The 27,222-nt window shown below is 40.0% G+C and overlaps 1 protein-coding gene across 1 annotated transcript; it reads left to right on the forward strand.

The window, feature by feature from the left end:
- The first annotated feature begins 279 nt into the window (after window positions 1-279).
- Window positions 280-27,061, forward strand: LOC116328662 (E3 ubiquitin-protein ligase RNF19A-like). Its single transcript, XM_031750497.2, has 10 exons — window positions 280-489; window positions 14,238-15,238; window positions 20,209-20,417; window positions 20,567-20,711; window positions 21,023-21,185; window positions 22,325-22,439; window positions 22,735-22,896; window positions 23,456-23,669; window positions 23,762-23,905; window positions 24,281-27,061. The coding sequence occupies exons 2-10, from the start codon at window positions 14,532-14,534 to the stop codon at window positions 25,083-25,085; spliced, it is 2,664 nt and encodes an 887-aa protein (XP_031606357.1). The 5' UTR covers window positions 280-489; window positions 14,238-14,531; the 3' UTR covers window positions 25,086-27,061.
- The last annotated feature ends 161 nt before the right edge of the window (window positions 27,062-27,222 follow it).

Here is a 27,222-nt window from a genome sequence, read left to right on the forward strand (position 1 = left end):
GTACAATAATAATAATAATAATAATAATAATAATAATAATAATAATAGTACTACTACTACTACTGCTAATAATTATAATTTAAGAGTAGTAGTAGCCAATTTCCATGTTAAACATTAAGTAAGTAAGCCATGGTTATAGAAACCAATTAGTCCTATGCAGTCATGTTCACTTGTCCAATAACTGTATACAAGATTTTTTTTTTAAGTCATTGCTGTGGTCCTGTGGACCCGCTTTCCTCAAAATCTCGCGATATGATTTGAATTTCCGAGCCAGAACGAGAACTGTGAACAACAGAGCGAGCTCTGTAAGAGCTGTTGTCGTTCGAAACGGAAAGGATAGGTGGGACCGAAGACAGAGGAAAAATAAGTTGGCAAGTAACTGACGGCTCTGCAGTGAGACCAGGGATTAAAGAACTGAAACGTTTTCTGAAAAAGAGAGCGTTTCTTCTTTCCTGCTGTCTCCGGAACAAGTGTCACTAGCAACAGACGGTACGTTCTCATCGTTTCTAGCTAACCTGGCTAACTGGTAGCCAATTGCTGCTGCTCGCTGTGTTTGGTACTTAGTTAGCTGACTTGCTTTCTGGTAACCGTCAGCTAGACAAGCTATGGAAAATTTCTTGTGGCGCTTAGCTTTGTTTTGTTAACATCACGTGCCCTGCTTTACGTTCGGACACGTGTAAGACATGGTGATAATTGTAAGAATAACGTAAACTGTCCTTAAACACAGTGTATAATGCAGCTAACCGAGCTGTGAATCTGATGTCATTGAGAAGTTTAGTACGTTACACCGACTCGTGGTATTATCACTGCGTTTTTGTTTTTTGTTTACTCAAAATAGCTACCAAGAACTATACGATTGCAATACTTTCTGTTTAGCCCATTAAAGGCGCTGGACTTCCTTTAACCAACGTCAAGTACGAAGATAAAAATCGTGGTTTCAGAGTTTTCTCAGGTTTTGCCCGTCACAGAGAGAGTTTACTAAAATGTAAACCACAGATCTGTGTCAGAGATAAATTTTTAGGTGCTTAATGGTTCTCAACGATTGTATAAGGCTTTAGATTTTGTATTGCTTTTAGTATTCGAGTCTTTTCAGAAGTTCGTTCGTTTTTAGTAACTCCAGGTAAACATAAATATGAAATGGTGCAGTGTACATGTACAACAATCAGCTCTTAGGCACTGACAGCTAAACATACTACTTTACGGAGGCTGTGAATTAGTAAGCGATTAAAGCACTTTTCAGTAGTAGTAGCAGAAAGAGAAAATAACTGTCGCTAGGTAGACCTTGGTAGCATCAAACTAAATCTTATAAGTTGGTATGTTGGGCTCTCACCTATACAAGTAAAATAAAAACCTTTTTTGCTCATTTGCTTTCCCTAGTCCTAAGCATTTCTTAATTTGCTATTCCAGTTTATTTAATATGCCACTGTGAGCTATGATGTTGTAGTAAATGTATTCATTGTATGTACTAAAAATTTAATGTCCCACTTCCCCCAACTGTTATCTGTTTTGATAGTTAACATCATTTGCTTAATACATTGCACATACTCAGTCACTGCTGATTTGGACTGGTGACACTATACAAAAATTATGAGGGATTATTGAGAGAAACACCTAGGAGCCATCCAAAACATATTTCACTCCACAGCATTATTTTGTTATGTGTTATGACATCTATGTGTGCTTTGAAATATATGCACGTTTGGAACAGCTTCATTGATTTAGTACAAAATGAAAAAAAGGTCATTTTTTCTTTACTCTTCTGTTCCCCATTTCATCAGTTCAGCTCTGTGTTTGAGGGGAAAAAACAGGTGAAGTGGTAATTACAAAACTTTTTACTGTGTAAATTTAAGTGTAATAAAATCTTTCTGCCAATTGGCTAAACTGTCTAAACTTGAAGATGGAAAGATGTTAAACCAAGAATTCTCAAAGTCAAACTGAAAAATCTGCAACTTGAAGTTGATGACAGTTCAGATCCTAGGACCTCACCCACTCATAGCATTACAGCTGTCGCCACAAAGCAAACAAACTATGGGGAAACACAATAGTCAAATCAGAAGAATTAGAGATAAAGTTGAACATGTACACCTTGAGAGTTTGATAATATCTCTAAATTAAAACAAAAAAAAAATTGTAAGAGATGTTTCAAAGTGTTCCAAAAAAAGTACATCTTCAAATTTCACAAGTATTTCTTGGTCTAGGATAGCACTGATCACATTATTGATAGTGGAAGTTGCTCTGTTGAGAGGCGAATCATTTTTGTTTTATGACAGCTTCACTGCCCACTGCCGCCTACTGTTGGTATCATATTGTTGGCATACCTGCCAGATAAATGACTCCAAAGATAATCAAACTGTGAAAAGTAGAGCTTGTATCAAGAACTAGGTCCTTTAAATTGGATGCCCTTGTGCTTCTGGTTTGTGTGTGTTATGTTAATCATTTAGCCCACGTTTTGCATTATCCATCTTATGTGGGATGCTTCTTTGATATAATTTGCAGAGATCAAGCATCTTGTTTTTCATCATTGATTTTCATTCATTGATTTATGCTTGTTTACTCCTTTAGTTACATCATTTTATGTTATATTTCATATATAAAGAAATATAAATATATATTTCTGCCTCTCCTATCTTCTGTTTTTGTTACGTTAATTTTTAATCAGACATTTGAGTGGTGCATTTAGAGAATCACAAATTATTTATATAGTTAAAAAAATTTAATATAATTTCATAATATACATAGAAAATTATTGTCTTTGCTTTGCCGCTCATTGGTAAAGCTTTCTACTGGTCCTCCAGATGAGATCATTTTGAGGTTAATACTTTTATTGTGTTTAATGAGCACTAGAGTCTGCTCCCTGGAGTCATCAGTGTTTGGGTGTTAGAGGCCACCATGAACTTGGCGGCATGTTGCCTAGACCTGTGTGTTCTTCCAAAGAAAGGTCATTAGCCCAGCATGATGATCTGGACCTTTATTTTCTGTGTGTGTATGTCAGGACCCCGTGACCCCCACAACCCCCCCACCCCCGCTCAATGGTAAACACAGCTGCAAGGTTAGGTGATGGTCTGGTTTGGTCAGTGCATTAGAGGGCTTCTATTACGACCTATATCTGTGCAACTGATCTGATCCTGCATACATTTTTTTTAATGCTTTGAAGTAGTCTTGGGCGATATATTGAATATACTCGATGTATCTGGAGTTTTTCCATTTGCGATGGTTAAAATGGCTTTATCGTAATCATCGAGATTAAATTGCCATGGAAATATTAAGCCGAATGTGTTTAATTTACTGTGAGTTTTGTTTTCTCCCACACACCGTGATGTGCCATTAATTTCCTCCTTCCAACTGGAAAATTTTCTACCTGGCCCAATGCATTGAGCATGCATGTTTATTTACTACCAGATAGGGGAAAAAAATGGCGACGGCCGGAGTTTCAGACGAGCAAGGAAATGAGACTTGCTGTCATTTGGATTTCACAAGGAGGGTGTCGAATAAAATGCGGTAATTTACAAAACATGCTGTAAAACTATTGCCAAGAATTTATTCCACCAGCTGAAAAGTCATCCTCTGCAAAATGAAGACTGTTTTAAACTCCGCATGTCAACGTCTCCCCACACACCAAAGAAAATAAGGTTAAATAAACCTGCTGTGATACCTGTGACTGTTCTTGGTCAGTCGTTTTTATAGTCACTGCTTTTACATTTTTTATATAAGTACAAAAGAGCAACTTTTTAATTTAAATTGTTTTATTTTGTCTCTTGAATTCTTGCTTGATGTAAGAATTCAAGAGACAGACTGTGGGATTATAGTCGTTTGTGAAAAACCTCTGTATGCAATGGATAGAAAATGGTTAAAATAAAACACTTAAATTATTCAGATTTTTTTGTATTCGAAGTAGAAAAAAAAAAAAACATTGAATGGTCGATTTGAAGAAATATACCATTGCAATTTTAGGCACTATATGGTTGAGAATAACATTTGTTTTTGGAACATTGCTTCGCTCTGTATTGCAGGACTGTTTAGGACTTAAATATAACCTTCTTTCTTTCTTTCTTTCTTTCTTTCTTTCTTTCTTTCTTTCTTTCTTTCTTTCTTTCTTTCTTTCTTTCTTTCTTTCTTTCTTTCTTTCTTTCTTTCTTTCTTTTCTTTCTTGTTTTTTCTTTCTTTTTCTTTAATACTTGAACAACATTAATACTTGAACAACCAGCAGCAGATTCATTCATAACAGCCGGTATTTTAAAATGTGTTTCACTTTCCAATAACAGGCCTTATAGATGGACATTAACTGCAATAATAACATAACATGAAATACTGGTAACCACTTGGTGAACATGGCAGTCATAATCGGTTCTTGTTAATCCCATAAAATACTGTCCAGTCACATGCTACACCTCATCATGCACAAAATGCAGGGATTCTCTACTACACCATCTTCTTAAAGTGCCCTGCATGGTTGTGTGTAGGGAATTGGTAGATTCTTCACAACACTTGCAAACCACTATCCTCCTGTTGTAGCACTTTTCTGTCACCATATGGCAGCGTCAAAAAAAAAGAGTGAAACATGCTATGTTGTGGACTAATCTTATTTGCTTCTTTAGTTTGATCTTTAATTTAAAAAAAAAAATACCTTCCTTCTCTTTGTAATGAACTCCATTTTCTTTCTCTTTCCTGTTCAGACAGTTAGCTTTCTGCCTACACCTAGCATCGTTGCTATCAGGCAGTGACACGTCAATGTTTTGGAGTGCATGTAAGCATGAGTGCAATGGTTACATACCCATAATCCTTTGTTATGGCAAAGAGCTACGGAAACTGATAATTTTGGGGGACAGTAAATACTGCAATATCTATATTTTGAGTAGTGCTTCTACTCGTTCCTCCGGCACATTACTTTAACATATTGAGTAATCTATTACTCAGCAGGCCTGATGTAGACATTTGTGTTTGATAACTATGAGTGGCTGATTGCTATTCATGATAAATGAAAATGTAGTGAAGGAGGTTATTGAAGTCCGACTCATATTTAGATGCTCCTCATATTCCTTTTTGATCTAAACATGCATGCAGTGCAGTCACAATTAACATGTAGGCCACCTCTTGCACTGCTGTGAAAGACAGATTTACATGGTTTTAAAGGAGTCGCTGATATCAGAGGTTTTTCTTGCACCTCTCTGGCATAGATTTTAAAGGATTATTTTCACCCTGCACAGTATAATAGAACTATTTCCCTACTTCCACTGTAATTTTGGATTCTTTTGTGCTGCATACTTGCAATTTACTCATTCATTTCTCTCCATTTCACACCCTCTTCCTGAGCTGTTAGCTCTCTCAGCTGAGCAGAAATGCCAGGATGCTTACCTCATCCTGCTCCCCTCCTTTTGAGGGACGTCTGAGAGGTTTGGGGGCTGGGGGTGGGGGGAATAGGCAGGCAGCTGGAGACTGTACTGGCTTTGTTGGGGTTGGAAACTTTTCCCTTTCTTCTCCCTGTCTGCCTGCTAGCCTCTCTTTGTACATTAAACAATGCCTTCTCTGTTCACACTGCTGTTGTGATTGTTCTTTGCACTGTTTTAATTCTTTGTATTGCTTAGTCACAATCTGAACACAATCCATTGAGTTTTTGATGTTGTACACCTCAAAAGTCTTCTTTTTCCTTTGTCTTTTTAGGAGGCGTATATTACATACAATCTTGCATATAATTTTCTGCTACATAGGAAGATAGTCAAATAATCATGCTGGCATGTTTTAAATGTCTTCTCTGTTCACATTAGTACAGTTAAATCTACCAGCTCAATACACACACCTCCAGACTTCAGCTTGCTCCACACTGTGGTGTAAAAGGTGGAACTCTATTTGACTTTCATCCCACATCACTCAATAGTGGCTCAGCTTGTCTGCCAGGATGTTGCTCGGTGTCTGTTCATGATGCAGTGGAACTCTTAGTTCTGCATTGACTGTCCCCAACCCCATAGAAGCCCAGGAATGTGCATAGAGGCAACATTACACACGAGACCGGCAGGCCAGGAATGCAGCTGCAGTGAGACTGACTGACTACACTGGCTCAGCTGTGTGATGTCCGTTTCTTTCCTGTCATCACTGCTAGTTGACATAGCTATCTGTCAATATACCTTTTCATCCATTCATCTTTAAATCTTCTGTCTTCACTTGTCTCGTATGTATATTTCTGTCTCTTTGTTTATCTACAATTCTCAGTATACCGTGTGCCAATCAGTGAGTCCACATACTTTTTGTGTGTGGTTTTCCTTGCCCTCTCATATTAGTCCTTCACACCCTGCTTGTCAGTTATATAAAAAAAAACCATTTCACTAGTTAACTTCAACGGGCCGAAGTCCCAGATTTAACCCAGTGGAGAATCCCAGATGTGGAATGATTAGCATTCTTCTGCAGTGCACACTATCATGGCTGCCAGGTCAGATTAGGATCGACTAGTCAGGAAACTCGATTATAGATGGCAGACTTGGTCAAAATCAAAGATGGTCGCCACAGACAATTTGATAGTCTTTCAAACCATCTGTCCTCTCTTCCAAAGCTTTCCTCGTAAGATCCCAAAATCCTTAAGATGCAGGGAATAAGTAGTAGGATTTAATGAGTGTAATAACGGACTGAAACAGAAGATGGCAGCACTGCATGTACAAGGATGCCAGCTGTGTCGTTAAACCCGAAAGAAGAAAAGCTGTGTCCCAGAATTCATAGCGTTGTTGCCTGCTCATCCTTTCCAACAATGGCGGCTTTATGCTAGTTAGTTTTAATATTACTCTTATTATTCTTTCTGTGTCACAAAAAGTAAACGTTTAACATATTTTTCAGGGATGGGAGAATGTAGCTGTGTAAACCTCAAATATCTGCTCAGTTCATGAAGACACCACATATTTTCAAAAGCGCCCCGATGTTTTCGGTTTCAGACGTCCCTGGCTGTTACCCACCAGCTCGATAGCTAGTCGGGGTTCAAAGCCCTCGCTAGAGCCTGTGAGAACACCGGAATCCCGGCAAATCGCTTTTCAAACCCAAAGCCGACGCTTTTCGCTACTCAGGTTAAACATGACATATATAAGTCACTTGGATAACTTAAAAATGTTATTGTTTGGCTTTTTTCAGTATTTTATTTGTTCCTAAGTAGTAGTAAATCTGTTTGTCTGAGATTAAAGATATAGTTTTTTAAACCTCAAATATCTGCTCAGTTCATGACACAGCTGAATAAACGTCAAGCAGACAACTGATTAGAAGTGTGAGATGCTCGAGAATATACTCCGGTGACCTGTTATATTTTAGATAGCAAGGAGCAGACGGCTGAGTTTATTCAACTTCACTGAAACAATCTGCAGATTTCATTAAAATTTAATAAACTATCATCTTGTCTTTATTTTTTAGTTAGTATACGTTAAACACTTAAAGCTGTAAGCTAATGATAGTTATATAAGAGCAGATGCATGCTGGTGCAATAAGCTGTACGTTGTATGTCCAGTGGATGCATGATCTGATTAGTCGACTAATCGCAAAAATAATCAGTGACTAGTCGACTATCAAAATAATCGTTTGTGGCAGCCCTAGTGCACACAGGGTTGCCCTGTCCTTTGTGTTGCATCAAAAGAAGGTGCTTTAACCTCCATGGCCTCAATGCTTGAACATGAAGAGGTTTGCCCTTCTTAATTTTCCTTTCACTCATTCTGACTGAGCTTATGTTTAACCAGAATGTCAACATCGCAGGAGGAAAAAGAAAACACATTGGGAACTTTCAAATATTTTGTCATTGTTTAGTTGTGTATGTATCTTGTGATGTTTGTTCTTTTCATATCAAGAATTCAATGTCATTCTTTTATGGCATAGGTTAGAGGTTACAAATATAAGCAAATGCCGCACCCGTCTTATAAATCTTAAATATGTGGAGTTTAGTCATTGAAGTATGTGCAAACAATTTGGAAATTCTTAAATCATATGGTACACGATGAGACACTATGTCTGTGAAATAATGATGATTACATGGAACTGTCATCAAAGTCATATGTCTGGAGATGGTTAAATCTCTCAAGCATGAAAGGAACTTTAACACACTTTTTAGTGAACTTTTTAGGTACATTAAACAATGCCTAGATATGTAATAGATTCTTGTTAATGCCTTTTGGGTGACTGTATCAGGATATTTGTGCACATACATGTAAGAGATTTTAAGTATATGGGAAAACATGAATCACTGCCACAGGAAATCTGTGCTGTTGTTGAGTTTATTGTACCCATGGTTCTCAGCATGTATTTAGTGTGAGGCGTACTCTCCCAGGCTGCAACAGGTCAGTTGAGGTCAATACTGGATCTGGTCTCTCTCTCCCTTTGTCTCTCTCTCTCTCTCACTCTGGAATGCCAAATAAACTCAGTCACCAGAGAAATCTGTGGTACATCCACCAGCCCTCATCTTTCTATGTGCTGCCACTTTTTTTTGCACTTGTGCCTTCGTCCAAAGTGTCCGTTATTCACAATTTACATCCTTTCATGCTCCTAATAAGGGATGTCGACAATACATTACCTAAAAGATTTTTCTAGTTAACTCACATTGCCTTTGTATTGTGTTTTGTTGCTAACAGGTGTAACAATAAAGTTAAATTTTAACAAACTAAATGATAATGATTGTAACAACTAATGTTATAAGCAGAAACCAGCTCGGTTCGTTCACTATGTTAGTGTGAACAAGATAATTTGTCTTTGTGAATGTTGTCTGAATGCTTCTGAGTCTTTAAAGTAGAACCAGTGCAGAAGTACCAACAGGGAGCAACTCTTGTTGTTGCTGAAAAAACAAAATTGGTTCTACAAAGGTCTATGGTGAAAATGGCCCTTTGCGCTGTAACTTCAACACTTTCTTGATGAGCTTCTAGTTTTAATAATCTTAATAATAGTTTTGTAGATTTTGTTCCTGATAGGAGTCCTAAAGGAGGCTAAAGCAGCACATATGTCTGAGTGTGCTTATCTTGTGATCACAGTACATAAATGCAAGTATGCAATGTCTTGGTTTTACAGTCAGAGCTTCCCTTGCTGGCTATGTCCAGATTCAGGACATGTAAAGGCTCAGGTGTCCACTTTGTTTAGCATTTGTTTGTGGAAGATATATTTGTTTGCAAGTTAGGTTTTTATTTGTAGATCACATAAAATGCATTTGTGATGAGCTTCTTCTTCGGGTTTAACGGCAGCTGGCATCCTTGTACATGCAGTGCTGCCATCTTCTGTTTCAGTCCGTTATTACACTCTTAAATACTACTAAGACTAAATCCGTGTGTTTAAATTCTCTTTCCATACCTTTTTTCTCGCTAATCGTGGCAGCCCTAATCACAGTACATAAATGCAAGTATGCAATTTGGTTTTACATCAGGGTGAATAACCTTTATCCCCAATGTGTTTAAATATAGTTTATAAATCTGTTTTACTTAAGTCCAAGAAAGGTTCAAGGCTGCAGAACCTGTGTGGAAAACTGAGAACTGAGGAAAATTGACAAAAGGCATGCAGTGAGCTTGTGAAGATGTAAGAATCAGTTTTAATTTTTTTGCCTAGTAGTTTTTATCAATTACCTGCGAAAACAAGATAACTACATAAAAAATAATGCACAAAGTCAAAAACCTATAATGAAATGTACTGACACTTTCGTCAAAAAAAAAAAGAAAACCCAAGATGAAAATGTTCTGGATAGACTAGATCCAATCAGAATTAAGTTGTGTAGTGAGGTGGGAGGAAGTGATCCAATTGGAAGGAATCTCCTTGTGTAGCAAAGTTAGATTTTCCCAATTTGAACTGCTGTCAACAAACAAGGTGGGAGTCTCCCTGCTTTTTGTTTCTTGTGTTCAGGGTCTGGCTGCAGGGCTGAGTTCATCATACACTTAGGTTTAAAAATCACTCTGGGTACTTAACTAGCTTAGTGTTAGCATGCTGTCTGTGTGGAGCCTTGCAAAGAGCCCAAGTTCTGTTAGGAGCATAACGCAGTTGTTTCTGTCCTGAATGCATTTTGCACTTTACCATTGCACATATCTCAACCATCCCATCCTTAATATAAATAAAAGTATTGTCCAAGTCCACACTGTAGACTGCGCCACTATTTTCCTCCAGCACACAAACTGAAATCAGATGATTGTAGTGCAAGTGAAATCAATAAGCGGATTGGCAAGCAGACTAACAATTCCAAGGAACTGAACTACTGGGAACTGGTTCTCTACAAGTTTTTGATTCCCATACATATCTATAATAGAAATGGCCTGGACTAAGGATTGCTCCATATTTTTCTGCATCAGTTCTTTCCTCCATCTCTCCTAGATTTCGCAGAAAAACATCCCACACATGGGTGTGTTTCATTGTATGGATGGAACACACACACACTCTCACACACACAGAAAGTAATGAAACATAAAATAGAGATTAAAGACCAACAACCAAACATACATCAACAACAATCTGAGAACAGAGGACAAATAACAGCAAATTGAGAAGTTGGTGAGCTTGAACTGATAGAGAATAGATGTCTGTTCTGAGCCTATGAGAATGCAAATGGTCTAAGTCATTACTGAGCAGGCTCGCTGCAGAAGTTGGTGTGATGCTGAATTCCACTGATGTGTGAACAGCACAGCCAGTATTCTCTGTGTTCACTGCTGGTGAGTGGGTGTCATATGTGCTTCGTCCTCCATGCTCTATCAGGAGGTCCCTCACCTAAACCACACAGAGTATTTTCAGCATTGCAGATACATTCAAGATGGACCATGTGAGAGAGGAAATGGTGGAAAATAATCGGAGCTATTTTTTCTGATATTATCTGAAATTCATGGATGAAATTATATTAAATAGGCTTTTGCTTTATTTTTACTTTGTTTGTTTCTCTGGGGTGGAGAGAAGCCAGCTTGTTAATAAATAAATGTAAAAAACCCTCAGTCTAAAAATACGCTGAAATGAAAGTGCACATAAATTTAGTTTGCAACATAAATTAAAAAACAAAACGGCTCTCTTTTTGGGAGATGAGATTCATTGGTAGTGTGGACTGTGTTAATGTATTTAAACTGACACACAGAGAAACGCTTTAACTGCTGACCACAGTTTGCAGCCAAGAAGCTGACATAGGCGTTTGATTTTTGTGAGTGTCTTACCCAGGGTCTTGAGATGAGACTGCTGGGCAAGTCTAGCTACAGCATCAGTCCTCTCATCACACACATGCACACACAGCTATCTGCTCAGCAGCGATTAAGCCCAGTAATTCACTCCTTGGCTGATTTAGATGCGGTGGTAGCTTTGTGACAGACACCAAGGTCAGGATAAAGCACCTGCCCTACATTTTCCTTTTCATGGATGAATGAAAGTTATTAGCCTCTGTCATCCAGTGCACTTCACACTGACTGTACCCTCATTTCTTTCTGCTTTTATATCTGCTCACAATACAGTGCACCTACATGTAGCAGTAGTAGTATGGGAGTTTGTTGTTTGCAACATATTTTAGAGTCACTGCGTATGTAACTGTTTTAACAGTCTTTCACTGGTCTTACAGTTGTAGAAAGCAGGGTTGCAGCCAGCTGATGTTTAAGCTAAGAGCTGCTATAGTAGAACTGTGTTGCTATAATGCTAATTCCATATGTGTGAGAGAATAGCAAATCTTGATATTCTGTGCACAGGTAGGAGACATGGTGAAGTTGATCTGTGCCCCAGTGTGAAAAGAATGTTATGTGCACATATGTGACAGCAAATATGATTTAACTTTGTAAATAAATTGAAACCATATTTAAAAGAACTAAATGGTTTAGCCTACCTTTTATTAATAGACAGAAATGTTTGGATATCGGCTAAAGAGGTAAAATGGTTCTAATTCCTAACATTTGTCTGGTTCTTTAATAACTTTCTAAACTCTTTAAGATTTTCAGGTGTAAAAACAGGAACAGTAGGCTAATTTACAGTTATGCCTTTTGTCTTTAAATAAATTCTGGTGTGAGGTCATCTTTTACCTCATTGGCTACTGGGCTTTTTATACATTAGTTGAAACACCGCAAAGTTTTACTTAGTCTCCAGCATGTAGTGAAGCAATATACTTAGCATAACATATATATGTGTGTCTTACCAAGTTGAGAGAAATGAAACAAATTTTCATCCAGTCCCATTTATTTCTAACTGATGTGTCACTGCCCTACACTTCCTCTTACAAAAAAATACACAGCCAGTCCTGCCTGCCACATCTAGATTTCCTGTTTTCTGTCCTAACTCACAGCTAGAGGAGTCAGACTTGTGGAACGGGGAGGAGATAAAAAGGATGAAATTGTGGGGAGAATGAACGGCTTATGTTTGAGTGGAGCAAGATGTTGGTGCTGGTAGTGCCAGTGGTTTGGTTGCAGCTGTGCAGCTGTTGTGCATAGTACTGAGTGCTGCTTTTGATGTTGGGGTGTAGTGATGGTGGTAGAGATTTGTGTACTATAGTTTCAGCTCTTATGAAGTATGCACATGGATACAATGGGTGAGAAAACATACTTAGCAGGCCTCTCTACTGTTTAAATTCTTTCTACACAACTACTGTCTGTGGGTAGTTTTAGGGGTGTGTGTATATCCCCTGGCAATACTCTGCATGTGTTTCCATTCCTCTGCATAGTTCATCGCCAAGGTGTAACCAAAGACACAGATAAACAAATACACATTCAGGGATCGACACACAGCAAGCAATTTGTAGCTCCGTAGCAAAACTCTCTGAAAATAACAGACATCCTTTCTCTATCTTTGTCATCAACACTCCCAGAAACACATGGCATAACACACGCAGAGTCAGTATGGATAACTGGTGTTCTGCTGTTTTAAACTGCGATACAAAACTATCGGGTAAAAAAACTGCACCTATGCAATTTATAATGGTTGCCCTTTTCTCGCTTATCTTACAGTTTTGATGAAGTTTGGCCCTACTACTCAAAACATATGACATGCATTTTCTCTCCTTGAACATTTTTCTAGCTTCTCTCTGGATAAATCTCTCAAAATAGACACTTTTTTTTCTAGCAATTTAAGATGTTAATTATAAATCAGGACATTTATTTCTCCACAAGCTGTACGAATGCACAGTTTAATGGCGACCCTCTTTTGAACAGTTAAACAGAGGGCTTATATTGTTGGCTGTTGAAAAAGGAAACTGCTTGCATAATTACAGTTGATTACAGCTGTGTGTAGCATTACAAATGAGGAAACATGCTTTCACTTACATCTGTTATTCAACAACTAGAAACCATACAGCTTCTTTCTTTTATTCTTTTGTACATTTATCGAGGCAACGTCAAGCAAGTGCACGTTATATCAAAACCTAATCCCAACTCCCAAAAAGCTCATTTTGGTTGCAGCTTCTTTTGCCTTAGCATCTCTTTGCATAATGTCTCTCTGTCACCCTCTCTTTTGGCTGTTTCGCTCACACCTTCTAAACATACCAAATTCTTAAGGCCTATTATACTTGCCATTCTCGCCATCGTAAACTGCACTATGCGCCAAAAGTGATGTCACAGCCACTGGCCAAGCCACGCTCTGGCTGCTGCAGCTAATTTGGAAATATGACTTTGTGATTGTGTCAGTTTTTTTGCCCCCATTTCAATGCTACATCAGTGAAAAACTCAATGATTCCTAGATACAAAGTTTTAAATAAGTGGACTTTCTGAAGAAAACTGAAAAACTTGAGATGTCTGTGCTGCTTTTACTCCTGATGTGGAGGTTTGGCTGAGTGGTAACACCTGCTGTTTTGGACAATACTGCTTTCAGATACCCATGCCCTCGTATAAATGGTTATGGTGATCACTGTTGTCACTGTGAGTGACATGACTACTGTAGTGACCATAATGGGTCCTTTAAGTCGACAAAACATCTATTAGATTAGGTCAGAAGCCAGCTAAATGACTAGAAGCATAAACGCACTCAGAGGTCACATGAGTCATTACTTTTTATAATGAGAGAACCATCTTTGTGTTGGCTAAAGTGACCCTTTGTATTTCAACAATTATGAGAGTAACATATTGCTTAGAGTATGCTATGAAAAACTACACTTTAGCAGCTGTTATACTGACTAAGCAAAATGTCTACAGGTAGCAGCTGTACAGGAATACTACAGCTCAAAAGAGCAGATTTTAGAGGAAGTTAAATGGTATTAAAAATATTTTCAATTCTTAGAATTTGAACTAAACATCCAGCAAGACTGTTTATCCTTTGACTCTTTATCCATTCTAACCTATAGTATACTGTGTTGTTTTTGCTTTCTCTAGGTTCTGTTGCATCGGTTTCACACCAGTTGGCCCTACCCCTCCGCCAAAATCCGGCTATTAGATGTGACCACGAGGTTGATCAGGAGAAGCCATCATGTCTTAAACACAGAAGGGCCCTCTGGAGCCCTACCGCCCCACCGTGGCCCGCCATCCCCCTCCCCCTCTCCCTCCCCCGTCCACCACCTTACACCCTCTCCAAGCCCCATCCAAATCCCAGACCTTTCTGCCCATGTGAGAGACAGGCTACCCAACCCTGGCTCCCCACTGGCGCATCCCTCCCCTCCCGCCGGAGAGATGAGCTTGCAAAAGCACCAGCAGCTGGGGCGCGGAAGTGGTGGGGTAATGGGTTCTGATCGGGACCTGCAGTCCACTGCTTCCTCCATCTCTCTGCCCTCCGTGAAGAAGGCCCCCAAAAAGAGGCGTCTCTCCCTAGCCTCGCTTTTTAGGCGGCGAGGACGAGAGTCTAAATCAGGGCGCCAACGGTCCCGAGACCTGCAACATTCTGGACCCGGAGGGCTAGGAGGGGTGGATGGCATTGCCAGTATTGAGAGTATCCACTCTGAGATGTGTAATGATAAGAACTCTGCCTTCTTCGCTGTGGCTGGGACCGGAGCTGCCTCGTCTGCTGCTGCTGCCTCCACCTCATCTGCCTCGGGGCCTTGTTCCTCTACCTCCTCATCCTCCAAGGTAGGGGGTGGGGTTGGGGCAGAGCTACTGGAGTGCCCGCTGTGCCTTCTGCGTCACTCCAGGGAGAGTTTCCCTGACATCATGACCTGTCACCACCGCTCCTGCATTGATTGCCTGCGCCAGTACCTACGTATTGAAATCTCAGAGTCCCGTGTCAACATTAGCTGCCCTGAGTGTTCAGAGCGCTTCAACCCACACGACATCCGTATGATCCTGGGAGACCACGCACTGATGGAGAAATATGAGGAATTCATGCTGAGGAGGTGGCTGGTGGCTGACCCAGACTGCCGCTGGTGTCCTGCACCAGACTGTGGGTAAGTAGTTAATTAAAATACTTGGGATTTAGTGGACCACGGAAATTCAAAGTTTGTTACCACCCTCAATGAAGACAAAAAAATGTCAAGTGTGTGTGTGTGTTTGTGTGTTCCCAAGTCAGCTGCTGAGTGTGAGACTTGTTTCTAATTGGACATTACTTAAATTTATCAACAAGCTAGTTGTGCAGTTTCCGCTTTTAAAAATGGCTGCATCTCAGTTCACTGCTTGCTCATGGGGGGGAGGGTGTGTGTGTCTGTGTGGGTGAAGTTAAACATGATGCTGTCAAACCTAAATGGTAAATAGTTCTACTTTTTAAAAAATCAAAAAAGGTATCCAAATCCAATCCAAAAATTAAGAACTGAATAATCATCAAATAAATAAATATTGGAATAGTTGGAATATTAACTTTTTTTCATAGTGTCTAAAGCTTCATCCACACTGCAAGTCATTTGCTCGGCAAACATGACTGACCTTTTGTTTTAACCTTTTGGTGTATTTGCTAACAGGTCATTTGTCAATCTGCTGTTTGTCATTCTTTTTTCATGTCACCCAAGTTGCTCACCTTGAGATTGAGAAAGCTTATTTTGGGTCCCGCCTCAAGCATAGTTGCTTGAAGTCACAGAATGTCGTTCACTTTCTGTGGTCTCTGGTCATCAAGTCACTTCCTGTGTGGATACTGCTTAAAGTGCACGTGAAACACCACATATACTAAGGCTAATTTACACTGTCATAGATTTAACACTGTCTGTGAAGCTGGATTTATGAAAAAAGCATTTAAAGTTTTTAGACCACGTCTAGCGCCATTGTGTCAGTACAGAACTGGTAACTCGGTAGAAAACAAGGAAGCTAAAACTAAAAAAGCAGTACAAGGGGATCACTTTTGTCGTGTTAAAAAGCAGGTGATATACTGTCCGTTTTCACGCTGTTGCTTAAGCAGTGAGTGGTTAATCGTTATTCGGCTAGCTGAAGAGAAATGGAAAAATCCACCTATTAGCTCTAATGCTAGGGTTTGTAGAGGACTCTATGAATGAGGTCAGTATTGAGGGGAGCCTGTTAGACTCAAGTACACCAGTGGTTGACCAGACCAACAAGCTAGAGTCAGACACCGTTTGAATTTTTGTCCTTAGGGTCAGGTGTGCTGAGCACTGCAGTTACCTGGCAAAGCAAGATGTCAGTGCAATAAAATAGTCTTTGTTTTTCCAAGCACATCCAAACAGTTTGCAACATAACTATTACATGTGCATCACACCACAAACATAACAAAGTTTTCTTACTGAAGCACGATCAGGAATCCTGACCTCCATCAGTATATTCATATGGGAATAGATAAAAAAAACAAAAACAAATAAAAGATAATAAAAAATTAAAACAAAACACTTGGGCCTTGGAGGAAGAGATGCTATACTTTTTGGAGCCCTTATTTTCTTGTTTAGAAATTCTTATGTCATATTATCTCACAGAGTGGATTGCTACTACTACTAGAAGTGAGGAAAATGTAGGTGAAGGAGAGTGTAACATAGCAAGATTTTTTTTAATGTTATAAATCCAGATTCACAGACAAGGGTAAAGAGTGATTGGGAAACTCTAGATTAATATAAAAAAAACACCTAAATTAAAGGTGTCCAAGAAAATTTAAAAATTGGGCCAAAAAAGGTAAGTCAGATTTTGTATAGGATTGTGTCAGCATAATCTTAATCAGTCCTTTTCAAGTGTACAGGAGCATTGAATTTTTTGATTATTTGAATACATATATCTGGCAATGAAGGAATTAAATAAAAATAACTTACAGGAAATAAATACTATTTCATAAATGGAGAGATTTTAATAAAACGGTATGCTGAATGCTGCACTACTGTGGTCCTCTCTGGCAGTAAATCATTTTCATCAAGAGGATATTCTGTTAATTAAGATGTTATGGTGGAAACTGATCATTGACTTGACTCATTTTGTATTTAATACTCCGTTCATTTTGATTTACTCTGGTCAGTCATTATTAACCCCGTCTTTCTGTCTGAACACATTTACTTCAGCTCTATCTCTGTGACTCGCTCCTTGTCCCTTCTCCAGTAATCCAGTGGTGCTGGACTGTTTTCCCTGTTTAATCCTCTCTTCCTGAGTGACGGCTCATTGGCCTGCTTCCCCCCCCCCCCTCCTCACTGTGTTGTCACTTTGTAGAGGCCCTGCAGGGTCAGTGACTCTCACTCACTGACAGATCAAATCAACAGCTCATTAATATGGTTCTGAGTGGACATCTATCTACAATTTCTTAACTGCAGACAGTTCATATTTGACATTTATGGAAAAATGGCTGAAATGTTAATTTCCAACTCCAAACATGTGACGTGGAATTTTGAAATACAGTTCATTTTTCCCCTTTTTGTATATTAAGAAGCAACGCAACACAAGTTGTTTTAACTACTCACCTATTTAGGAAAATCATTTTCCATAAGCAGGTTTCTCTGTATCATGGTGAAAGACTCTTGCTCTCTCTCAGCCATTTCCTTTTCTTCCAGGAATTGTTTGAGGTCTGAAAAAAAAGAAAAGAAAAAGAATTCATCCCTTCAGACTTTCTTAAAGTACTGTTTGTACTTTGTTCTGAATCCCAAGTAACCTTCAAAGCTTGGTATGTGTGTTTTCTCCCTTTGGATGTCCTGTTTTGTAAACTTGGCCATAATACCAGTTTCAATGTAAGAGTTAAAGGTGGCATGACGCGTTTGTTTTTGTTTTTGTTCTTTTTTTTAATTGTTTTTTCCATTCACCTCAGATAAGGTAGCACAAGATGCAAATAGGCTTTAATCTTGGAGTAATTTTCCTGCTTAGAAATATGTACAGCTGGACATGTAATATCGTATAGCATTTGCCATATAGGTATCCGTTTTACATTAGTGTGTGACTTATTTGCTATTGTTGGTGTTTTACTGTCATCAGCTGTGTCTTCAGCTAATGTTCCTTTCAGTCTGTAGAACAAAGTTTATTCTTTCTTTCCTTTCAGAACAGAAGACCAATGGGAGGGAAATTATAAATCAAATCAGAATGACATTTATCAGTTGAAGCTGCAACCTTTATGCAGATGACTTTACAGCTTATAGTGGCCATCTGGTTGCTTGGCTATTACCTCTGTGGTGTAGTGTGTGATCACAAAAGGTCTTTGAATTTGGCTGTTTTATTGTCATTAGCCACTTATTCATTTTTTCTCCATGTAGAAAAGAAATGTGTCATTCTTGTAGGCTTAGATATTTATGAGGCTTAGATATTTTCCCCCTCATTTTGGTTCAGAGGAATCTCCAGTTTCCATCCATTTTCATGTTCCCCTTTTCCTGCTGCTTTTCTATGGTCTGGCCTTTTTCCCTCCTGCAGGTTAGAGGTTATGGACACTGCTTCTGCATTTTCAGAAGAAGTGGTGATGTAGAAAGCTTAACAGATCCATTGATTTTGATAATGTTTAAGTGAATGCAACTTTTCATGTTGTTCCTGTGGCTGATTTAGCAGTCTCAAGATTGGTGAGAATAGTTGCATTACAGTGAGTTTGAGGCCATTTGCTCTGCTATCTCTACAGTACTTAGGCTGAATAGTGCTAAGTGCATATCATTTTAAATGAGACCTGCATGTTGCTGTGATTCCTCACCGTCTGCATTGTAAACACAGTTCTCAACAGAGTACACCGATCCCCAGTAGAGGAAGTCTCCCAGGCTCTCTGTGGCTCTGTGATTGAAACTTGATCCTTGGGTCAGTCCCAGAGGGTCTGGGAGACTTCTGCTACGCTCGGATATAACCATGTCACACACTCTTGGGTTTCCCCAAGAAATTGGCTAGCTGGTATTTTGCAGCTGTCATCTTTAAGCTTTTTACGTTCTTAGTTTTTACTGTTGTCTCTTTGCAAGGGCTCAAGACTGTTGTGTTAAAACATGCATTATTTCACTTCCGCTGTTACTGTGTCTGACATGCATTGTTGGAGAAAAAGTTAGTAAAGAAACCAGATAAGGCAGACAACAGCTATAAATTCTGGCCCAGATTTTATACAGTAACACTGCCTGAGCTACATAAGATACTCCATCCAGCCAAAAGGGGACCTATTAGACTTTTCCTAAATTTATCTCATAATGTTGGCGTTTTTTTGTTTGTTTGTTTGTTTTTTCCTGCCTTTCTTTACTAGCAGCTTCTTGGGTGGTCTGTACCTCACAGCAGGCCATATTATTGCAAGAAACACAAACAGCATAAGGTGTAGTTAGCGGAGGTGAGACATCGTATCCAGCCGCCTGTAGTGGGACATTTCAAGTTATGGGCGTTGATTCACTTTTTGACCTAGACTTAAGTTTTTATTGGATAAACTGCAGTTTTTTGGCACCTAGTTTCTTGTTTTTAGCCCTGGAGGTAACTACTTCAGTTAGTCAATAGAAGTGTTTTTCTGTTTTATATCTGGCTGTTTAAAACTGTATGAGTAAATGAAATATCAATTTAAGAAAAATGGTTAAAATATTTTTATTACAATCTTGGCTTTCTTTGGGAGTGGCAAAAACTGTTGTAAGGCAACCAAACAGTCACAGATATTCAAGAGAGTTATTGAAGATGGCTAAAGTATAATTCCTCTCAGAAAAATGTACTTGTGAGATGATGGAGTAGATACAGGAACATAATTTTTTTTTTTTTTTTAAAGCCATCATAGGACTTCCTGCTGCAGAGTTCAAGTTAAAAAAAATGAACACCGTTCTACATGACCTTTTCTCAAATGTCAGCTTAATTTTCAGCATCTTCATTTTCATCACTTTAATTTTTGTCTAAAATTCTGGTTAGAAACATTTTGCTGCTTCTGTATGATGCAGTTGTTTTCCTTCATAGTAAAATCCTTCTAGAACCAGAAGCTTCAACATTTGGCATGTATAGACTTTGCATATGACTTAAATTCAGATTCTTTGCGGGCACCGTGGTGTAGTGTTTTGCCTTATGACTTTTTTTGTGCGTCCCCTGGCAGGTATGCAGTTATTGCCTTTGGGTGTGCCAGCTGTCCGAAGCTCACCTGTGGGAGGGAGGGCTGCGGTACAGAGTTCTGTTACCATTGTAAGCAGCTGTGGCATCCCAACCAGACCTGTGACGCAGCGCGCCAGCAAAGAGCCCAGAGCCTCCGCCTCAGAACGGTGCGCTCATCCTCCCTCAACTACAGTCAAGAGAGTGGAGCTGCAGGTAGGCTGACTTAACGATTTTACACAACATGCTTACTAGGAGAAGGAAAAAAACAAAACAAAAGAAGACAACGCTGATCATCAGTCCTCAATGAGCATTCCCTAACCCACATTTCACTGTTGTAAATATTACTCTGTTGTTACTTCTAGCTGATGACATCAAGCCGTGTCCACGCTGTGCTGCTTACATCATCAAGATGAATGATGGCAGCTGTAACCACATGACGTGCGCTGTCTGTGGCTGCGAGTTCTGTTGGCTCTGCATGAAAGAGATCTCAGACTTGCACTACCTGAGGTAAGCATCTTAACACATACATATACAGTATATACTAATAGACATAAAGTACATGCTGTTGGACCAACGGTTTTGCTACAAGTATTTTAAGAATTTAGCAATTTTTTTTTTAAAAAAAAGATCCTGCTGTGATGAAAACCTGTTGGTCATGTGACACCTTATAACTACAGCACATAGCTAGTAGTTGTTCCACTGTTTATTTGCTGGTTAACTTTTGTTTCCAGATTGGTACCTGAGATTAGAAGGCTATCCAGTGCTTGTTCTTCCTGTGAACGTTTCTCACTGTTTCTGCTCGTCTTTACCTCTCTCAGTCCATCAGGCTGTACTTTCTGGGGAAAGAAGCCGTGGAGCAGAAAGAAGAAGATTCTTTGGCAACTGGGAACACTCGTGGGTGCCCCTGTTGGCATTGCACTCATTGCAGGCATAGCTATCCCTGCCATGATTATTGGTATTCCTGTATATGTGGGAAGGAAGGTAAGGCCTTGCGCACACATACCTACACAGTAGTTTGGAATATATTTCAATTTTCCTGCTCATAGTTTTTACTACACGGATTTCGTTTATTATTGGGTCATTATTGGTTATTATTATTAGTGTCTCTATGTAGATTATTAGTATTATAAAGTCATAATTCATTCTTAGTGTTGCATGTACCCGTTAATCCTTTCAGAATGTCCACATGCTTGTTGCATAACTTTATTCATGTCACTGCTGTCAGCAATCAAAGTAAACATGGCAAGTAGCCAGAAACAATCACTGCAACAATCAGTAACCAGCTAGTTCTACTGACCGGCCAATGTACGCTCAGTCATCTCATTTTCCCAGACTCTGGAGTTGATCTGAGCCAGCAACAGTCATGTGTTACTAACCTGTGTGTCTGTGTATATGTGCACTTGTTTTGTGTTACTCACAAGTCAGGATCTGTTTAGAATAAGAACTTCACATTACAATAAAATGAAACCAGTTGGTCTCCAAAATTCCCCACGAAAGCCTGCCAACAAGAATCTTGAGCCAACTGACTTTTCTTCTCTGCAAACATCCAGAGCACATTCAGAAGTGATCACAACACACACGAAACATCTGAACATGAATCACTTACACTGCACAAGCTCCAAAGTCAATATAGATATCTTTGAACCATTCTCCCAGGTGTTATATAGGGGCTTTTTGCCACTAGAACTACAACATTTGTATTGTTTCTGCTATGAGATGCGGGCAGTGCAAAAGAAAAGAATGCAACAAAGAAAATGTCAGCCAACCTAAAGAAACGGCATTCATCAAAGAGTTGTCTCATTTGTGGTTTTTTAAAGAGGAAGTTGATGGTAGTAAAAATTTACACCAAAAGACAGATAGGCAGACAGTTCTGTCTCATGCAACAGTAGCTCAGTAAAGTTGTCGCAGTATTGCTTTACATGACCAGTGCCTCTAAAATAATTTCTGAGGAGCAACCAAAAGGTAAGAGGCAAACAATAAGCATTTTTATTTTTATTGTAGAAATCTGCTCCACAACAACACTGTTAATCATACTTTTTCAGTGGTGCCTTTGAGGACTCAGCTCATACGTTCACACTCCTCTAAATGTCTCTCACATTTGTGCCACTTTTCTTTCTCAGATCCATAACCGCTATGAAGGCAAAGATATTTCCAACCACAAGAGGAACCTGGTGATCGCTGGTGGGGTGACTCTGTCTGTCATCGTGTCTCCAGTAGTGGCTGCAGTCACTGTCGGTCAGTCTGTGCTCTAACCTTCACCCTCCTAACTCTCTAGTTCTCATCTCTCTGGAGATCTTTAATGACATGCTGTGCCTGTTTTTGACTTTGTTGGAATTAGGAATTTCTTCTGTTTAATGTTCAAGTTCAGATTATACAAAAGTTTATTTTCACTCATCATTTCTCATTAGCTATTTTGTAAACATGGGAAAGATCAAAGAGGGATGGTCTGTTATGTTTTTGGGGGGTTTTTTGTGCTCTGACCTTATTTGACCCTGGTGTCTCTATGTCTCTCGACTCTTTCACCTCTTAGGCATTGGAGTTCCTATCATGCTTGCATATGTGTACGGCGTGGTACCCATCTCTCTGTGCCGTAGTGGTGGGTGTGGTGTCTCCGCTGGGAACGGGAAGGGAGTTCGCATAGAGTTTGATGATGAGAATGACATGAACGTTGGGAGCGGGGCAGCTGCCGCTGGTAAGGTTCGATTTCTAGTCCCGATCTGAACTACCCCACCACCCAAAACCAAGAGGGCGTGTTATGCCAATCGACACTATTTGTAAATAGGATCTTTTGCTTGCTTCACTCATGGCAAGTACTCTTTCCTTCCACAGTAAACTGTTCTTCCTCTGCCTCTTCACTTTTCCAGGCCTACAGTTGCTTTGAAAAGTGTACTTGGCAGTATACTTTCATTTTACATTTTTCCTCTTTTCACACTTCAAAGGTGTGTTTGAGGATTAAAATGCTAGTTTTAGGTAAGGGTTAGGGTTGGACACTAACTTGTGATGGTTTAAGTTAAAGAGAGCCATACAAATGTGCCTGACTGCCCCTTCACCCAGATACAGAGCCACATCCTCATACTTGGCACTGCACTTATAATACATAAGCTAAGACTGAAGAGAATCTTCAGTGAAAACCTGTCAACAAGATAAGCAAAGAACAGACGGATGAACAAACTGATATGTTTGATATGTTTTGTTTTGTTTTTAAATTCCACGATGATATATTGTTTTGTTTTGTTTCATGTTCTGTGTAGATACTACATCAGTCGCAGACACCAGAAACAACCCCAGTATAGGTGAAGGGAGTGTAGGTGGGTTGACAGGCAGCCTGAGTGCAAGCGGCAGCCACATGGACCGTCTGGGGGCCATTAGGGATAACCTGAGTGAGACTGCCTCCACCATGGCCCTGGCTGGAGCCAGCATCACCGGCAGCCTGTCTGGCAGCGCCATGGTCAATTATCTGAACAGGTAAATGTGTGCTGCAATATTTAAATGTGGTTGTGACTTCAATGTGCTCTCCTGCATTGTCACTGTCTTATTTTCTCTCTCTCTGTTGTCAGGCTGGAGGTGCAGGCTGATGTGCAGAAGGAGCGCTGCAGTCTTAGTGGCGAGTCTGGCACAGTGAGCCTGGGAACAGTCAGCGACAATGCTAGCACCAAAGCAATGGCTGGATCCATTCTTAATGCCTACATGCCTCTTGACAGGTGAGCATCATAGGTTTGAATAAGTCTTTAGAGAAAGCATGGTCTTCTGTTCATTAGCATGTTTAATCCAGTTCTGTGTAGCTTCATAGTATGAAACAGATGCAGTGGATTAGTGAATAATACCTGTATTATTGTACACCTGTATTATTGTTTATTTAGTATTATTGCTTATCATGTTTTGAACCTAGCCTAATTTCTAGCCTATTCTACTAGTTGGTAAAAAATTAGGCTAGTGCTATTCAAAGATAAAATGGTCATCTAGGATCTATAGTCATTATGTGTTATGAATAACAGCTCTCTGATGCTTAAATGTGCTAAACACAAACTACATGCAACATCACTCTCTCATGTTTCCTGTGTCCTCTCTTCTTCCAGAGATGGGAACAGTATGGAGGTGCAGGTTGACATTGAATCCAAACCTGGCAAACTACGCCATCACAGTGGCAGCAGCAGCATTGATGACGGCAGCCACGTTGGTCGCTGCGGCTGGACCTGTCCCTCTAACGGCTGCACCTCTGCAGAGGGCAAAGGAACCTCCACTAAGTGGGCCAAAGAGGCCTCCTGCTCCTCCTCCTCCAGCTCGGGGGGCAAGAAGAGCAAAGGCAAGCTGCGGAAGAAAGGGGGAGGAGGCACAAAGATCAATGAGACACGGGAGGACATGGATGCTCAGCTGCTGGAGCAGCGCAGCACCAACTCCTCAGAGTTCGACTCTCCTTCGCTGAGCGGCAGCCTGCCATCAGTGGCCGACTCCCACTCCAGCCACTTCTCTGAGTTCAGCTGCTCCGACCTGGAGAGCATGAAGACCTCATGTAGCCACGGCTCCAGCGGTGGTGACTACCACACGCGCTTTGCCACAGTCAGCCCCCTGCCTGAAGTGGAGAACGACCGCCTGGAGACCTGCCCCACTTCTTCATCCTCCTCCCAGGGACAGAGTGCTGTGGCCACCCCCAACTCCCCCACCTCCACCACGTCCTCCCTGGGTCACGGCACAGAGCTCCCCCCTCTCTGCTTCATAGCAGAGGAGAATCTCAGCCTGGTGTGCCCCACTGAGCCTGACTCTCACAGCAACACCGGAGAGATGTTGAAGGAAACCAACAACAACACCCAGCATCATCAACCACAACAGCCAGCCCAGACGCAGCATCAGCCCAAGAACTCCTGTATACAGACTGATATTTAAAATCTCAATACCATAAGTGCTGCACACACATTGTTTTAACATCCTTTTCCTCCACTAACATAACAATCCTAGCTTAAGGTTCAACCTGCATTTTCTGTTATTCCCTTGTAAAGGGGACATGTTACTTTTGGATTGGACGTCCTCGGTTGAAAAGCAGCCACTGAGTGAAGTATTAAAAAAGGCTTCTGCAGTGCAGCCACATGAGATATTTTAAGGTTATAAATGCTGATGTTTCTCCCTGTGCTGCTGCTGACACATTTTTGTCACTCACCGGCCACCTGTAACAGAAGGCAACCCACTGACTCGGGTGTGTCAGATTTATCTGTGTAGACTAAAATAAAACCACTGTGCCAGGTTTGCTAGTATTTGATTTTGGCCCTACTGTCTGGATGCAACACCATAAGAGAAGTTAACCAAGCAAGGACAAGGCAATACAACTTATTTTATTTTCCCCAACACGTATTAGTTAACAGAGGGAACCTGAGAGTTCTCATCTGTATTTATTATTAGACTGGTTGTTTTTTGTCATGGATCTGTGTTTGAAATGAAAAGGCCTGGGCTCAATGTCCTGAATCATTTTAGCTCTAAAACTGACTTAAAAACAACTGAGATTGTTTTTAAATGGATGCACGCACAGCTATTGTCCCATTGTGGGAGATGGTGCTTGATGGCTCTTTAGCAGCTCGCTAAGAAACGATTTGAGACCTGTAGCCTAATTGAGTGCATGTTCTAGCACTAAGGTGACTCAGGAAGCCTGGGCCTCAACTTGCTCTGTGGAAAGTTTGTAATGATATATGTTGAGGGTGTGGGTGGGGGCTATTTTTTGATTTGACAAAAGGTCTCTGGAAGGCCGTAGATGTTGAGATAATGCTTAAAGTCATTATAATAACATTAACCAATGGGTTGGTCAATTCTGTGAAATTGTACAGTGATTTATTCAGGCTGATGGTTTCGCCTCACTGAGTAAGAGAGAGCTTTGATATCTTTCTTTGTTAACTCATGGTGCCTTCAAGAAGCTGTTTGTGTTCCGTTTATCTCCACCGTGTCTTCTAGATTCCAAACAACAACCACCACAACAACTTATTGCATAATGTCTGACTGTGTAGGAAGGATGCTCATTCACATACACAACATCCTATGGTAGATATGGTAAATGAAGACTTTTCAATTGCCTACCAAAGACAGCACTCAGGCTCTTGTTAAATCTTAAACCTTTGACTTGTCAGCTGAAGATGCAGTATTGTGCATCCTTTTGAAACCACAGGGATGAATGATACGATCCGAAATTATACAGACACACAGACTGCTGTTTTTGTATATGCTTCACAAATGCTACGCAAATAACCAGGGCAGTACAACGGCCCGAGGCACCTGCACTGTTACCTGTATTTCTTATGACATTGATATTTTGCAATGCACAAAGGTTAATGGGGATGCAGAGGTTTGTTAATGGTTACCTTCCTTATTGATTTGTCCTGTGAGTTCCTGTTTGTGTTGCCAATCGGTGCTGCTGAGCAGACTTGAAGTTAAGTTCTTCTTTATTTCAGTGTTTGCTTAAGCCTGTGTTTACCGCTCCGTGGTCTGCTTTACTGGGGGCCACCGAGTCAGCTCAGGTGAACCTCAACCATTGAATGGTATCCTGACCCAGGTCTGTTACTGAATGAACACTTTGGTTCGGTGGATTCGGCTTCATGCTGCACTCCTTCCCTGCATTACAGAAAAACAGTTTTGTTCTTCCCCTTTAGTTCGGTTTCTCATTCTTCACCCAAATTCCAATTTCTCACTCCTAAGTTGAACACTAGTGCCAGATATAATTTGTAATTTGTGCAGAATTGCATAAGGTATTTGTATATTTGTTTGGTAATTTGCTTTACTATATGCGTGTAAATGCATATCAAAAAAATTAAAAAAAACAACTATATATGAAATGTTTACGGTTTCCCAGTTTTTAAGTTAATAAAACTACTGTAAATACACAAAGTGGACCTATTATGATCATTTAAAACTTCATATTTTTAATATTAGACTCTGTTAAGAGAAGTTTTGCTTTATTCACTGTTCAAAATAATCCTTAGCTGTTATATTGGGCCTTGGTATGGCAAACACCATCATTACAGCGTATGTAAGACACAAAAAC

Source organism: Oreochromis aureus, linkage group 11, assembly GCF_013358895.1.
Source record: "Oreochromis aureus strain Israel breed Guangdong linkage group 11, ZZ_aureus, whole genome shotgun sequence".
Taxonomy (NCBI): domain Eukaryota; kingdom Metazoa; phylum Chordata; class Actinopteri; order Cichliformes; family Cichlidae; genus Oreochromis; species Oreochromis aureus.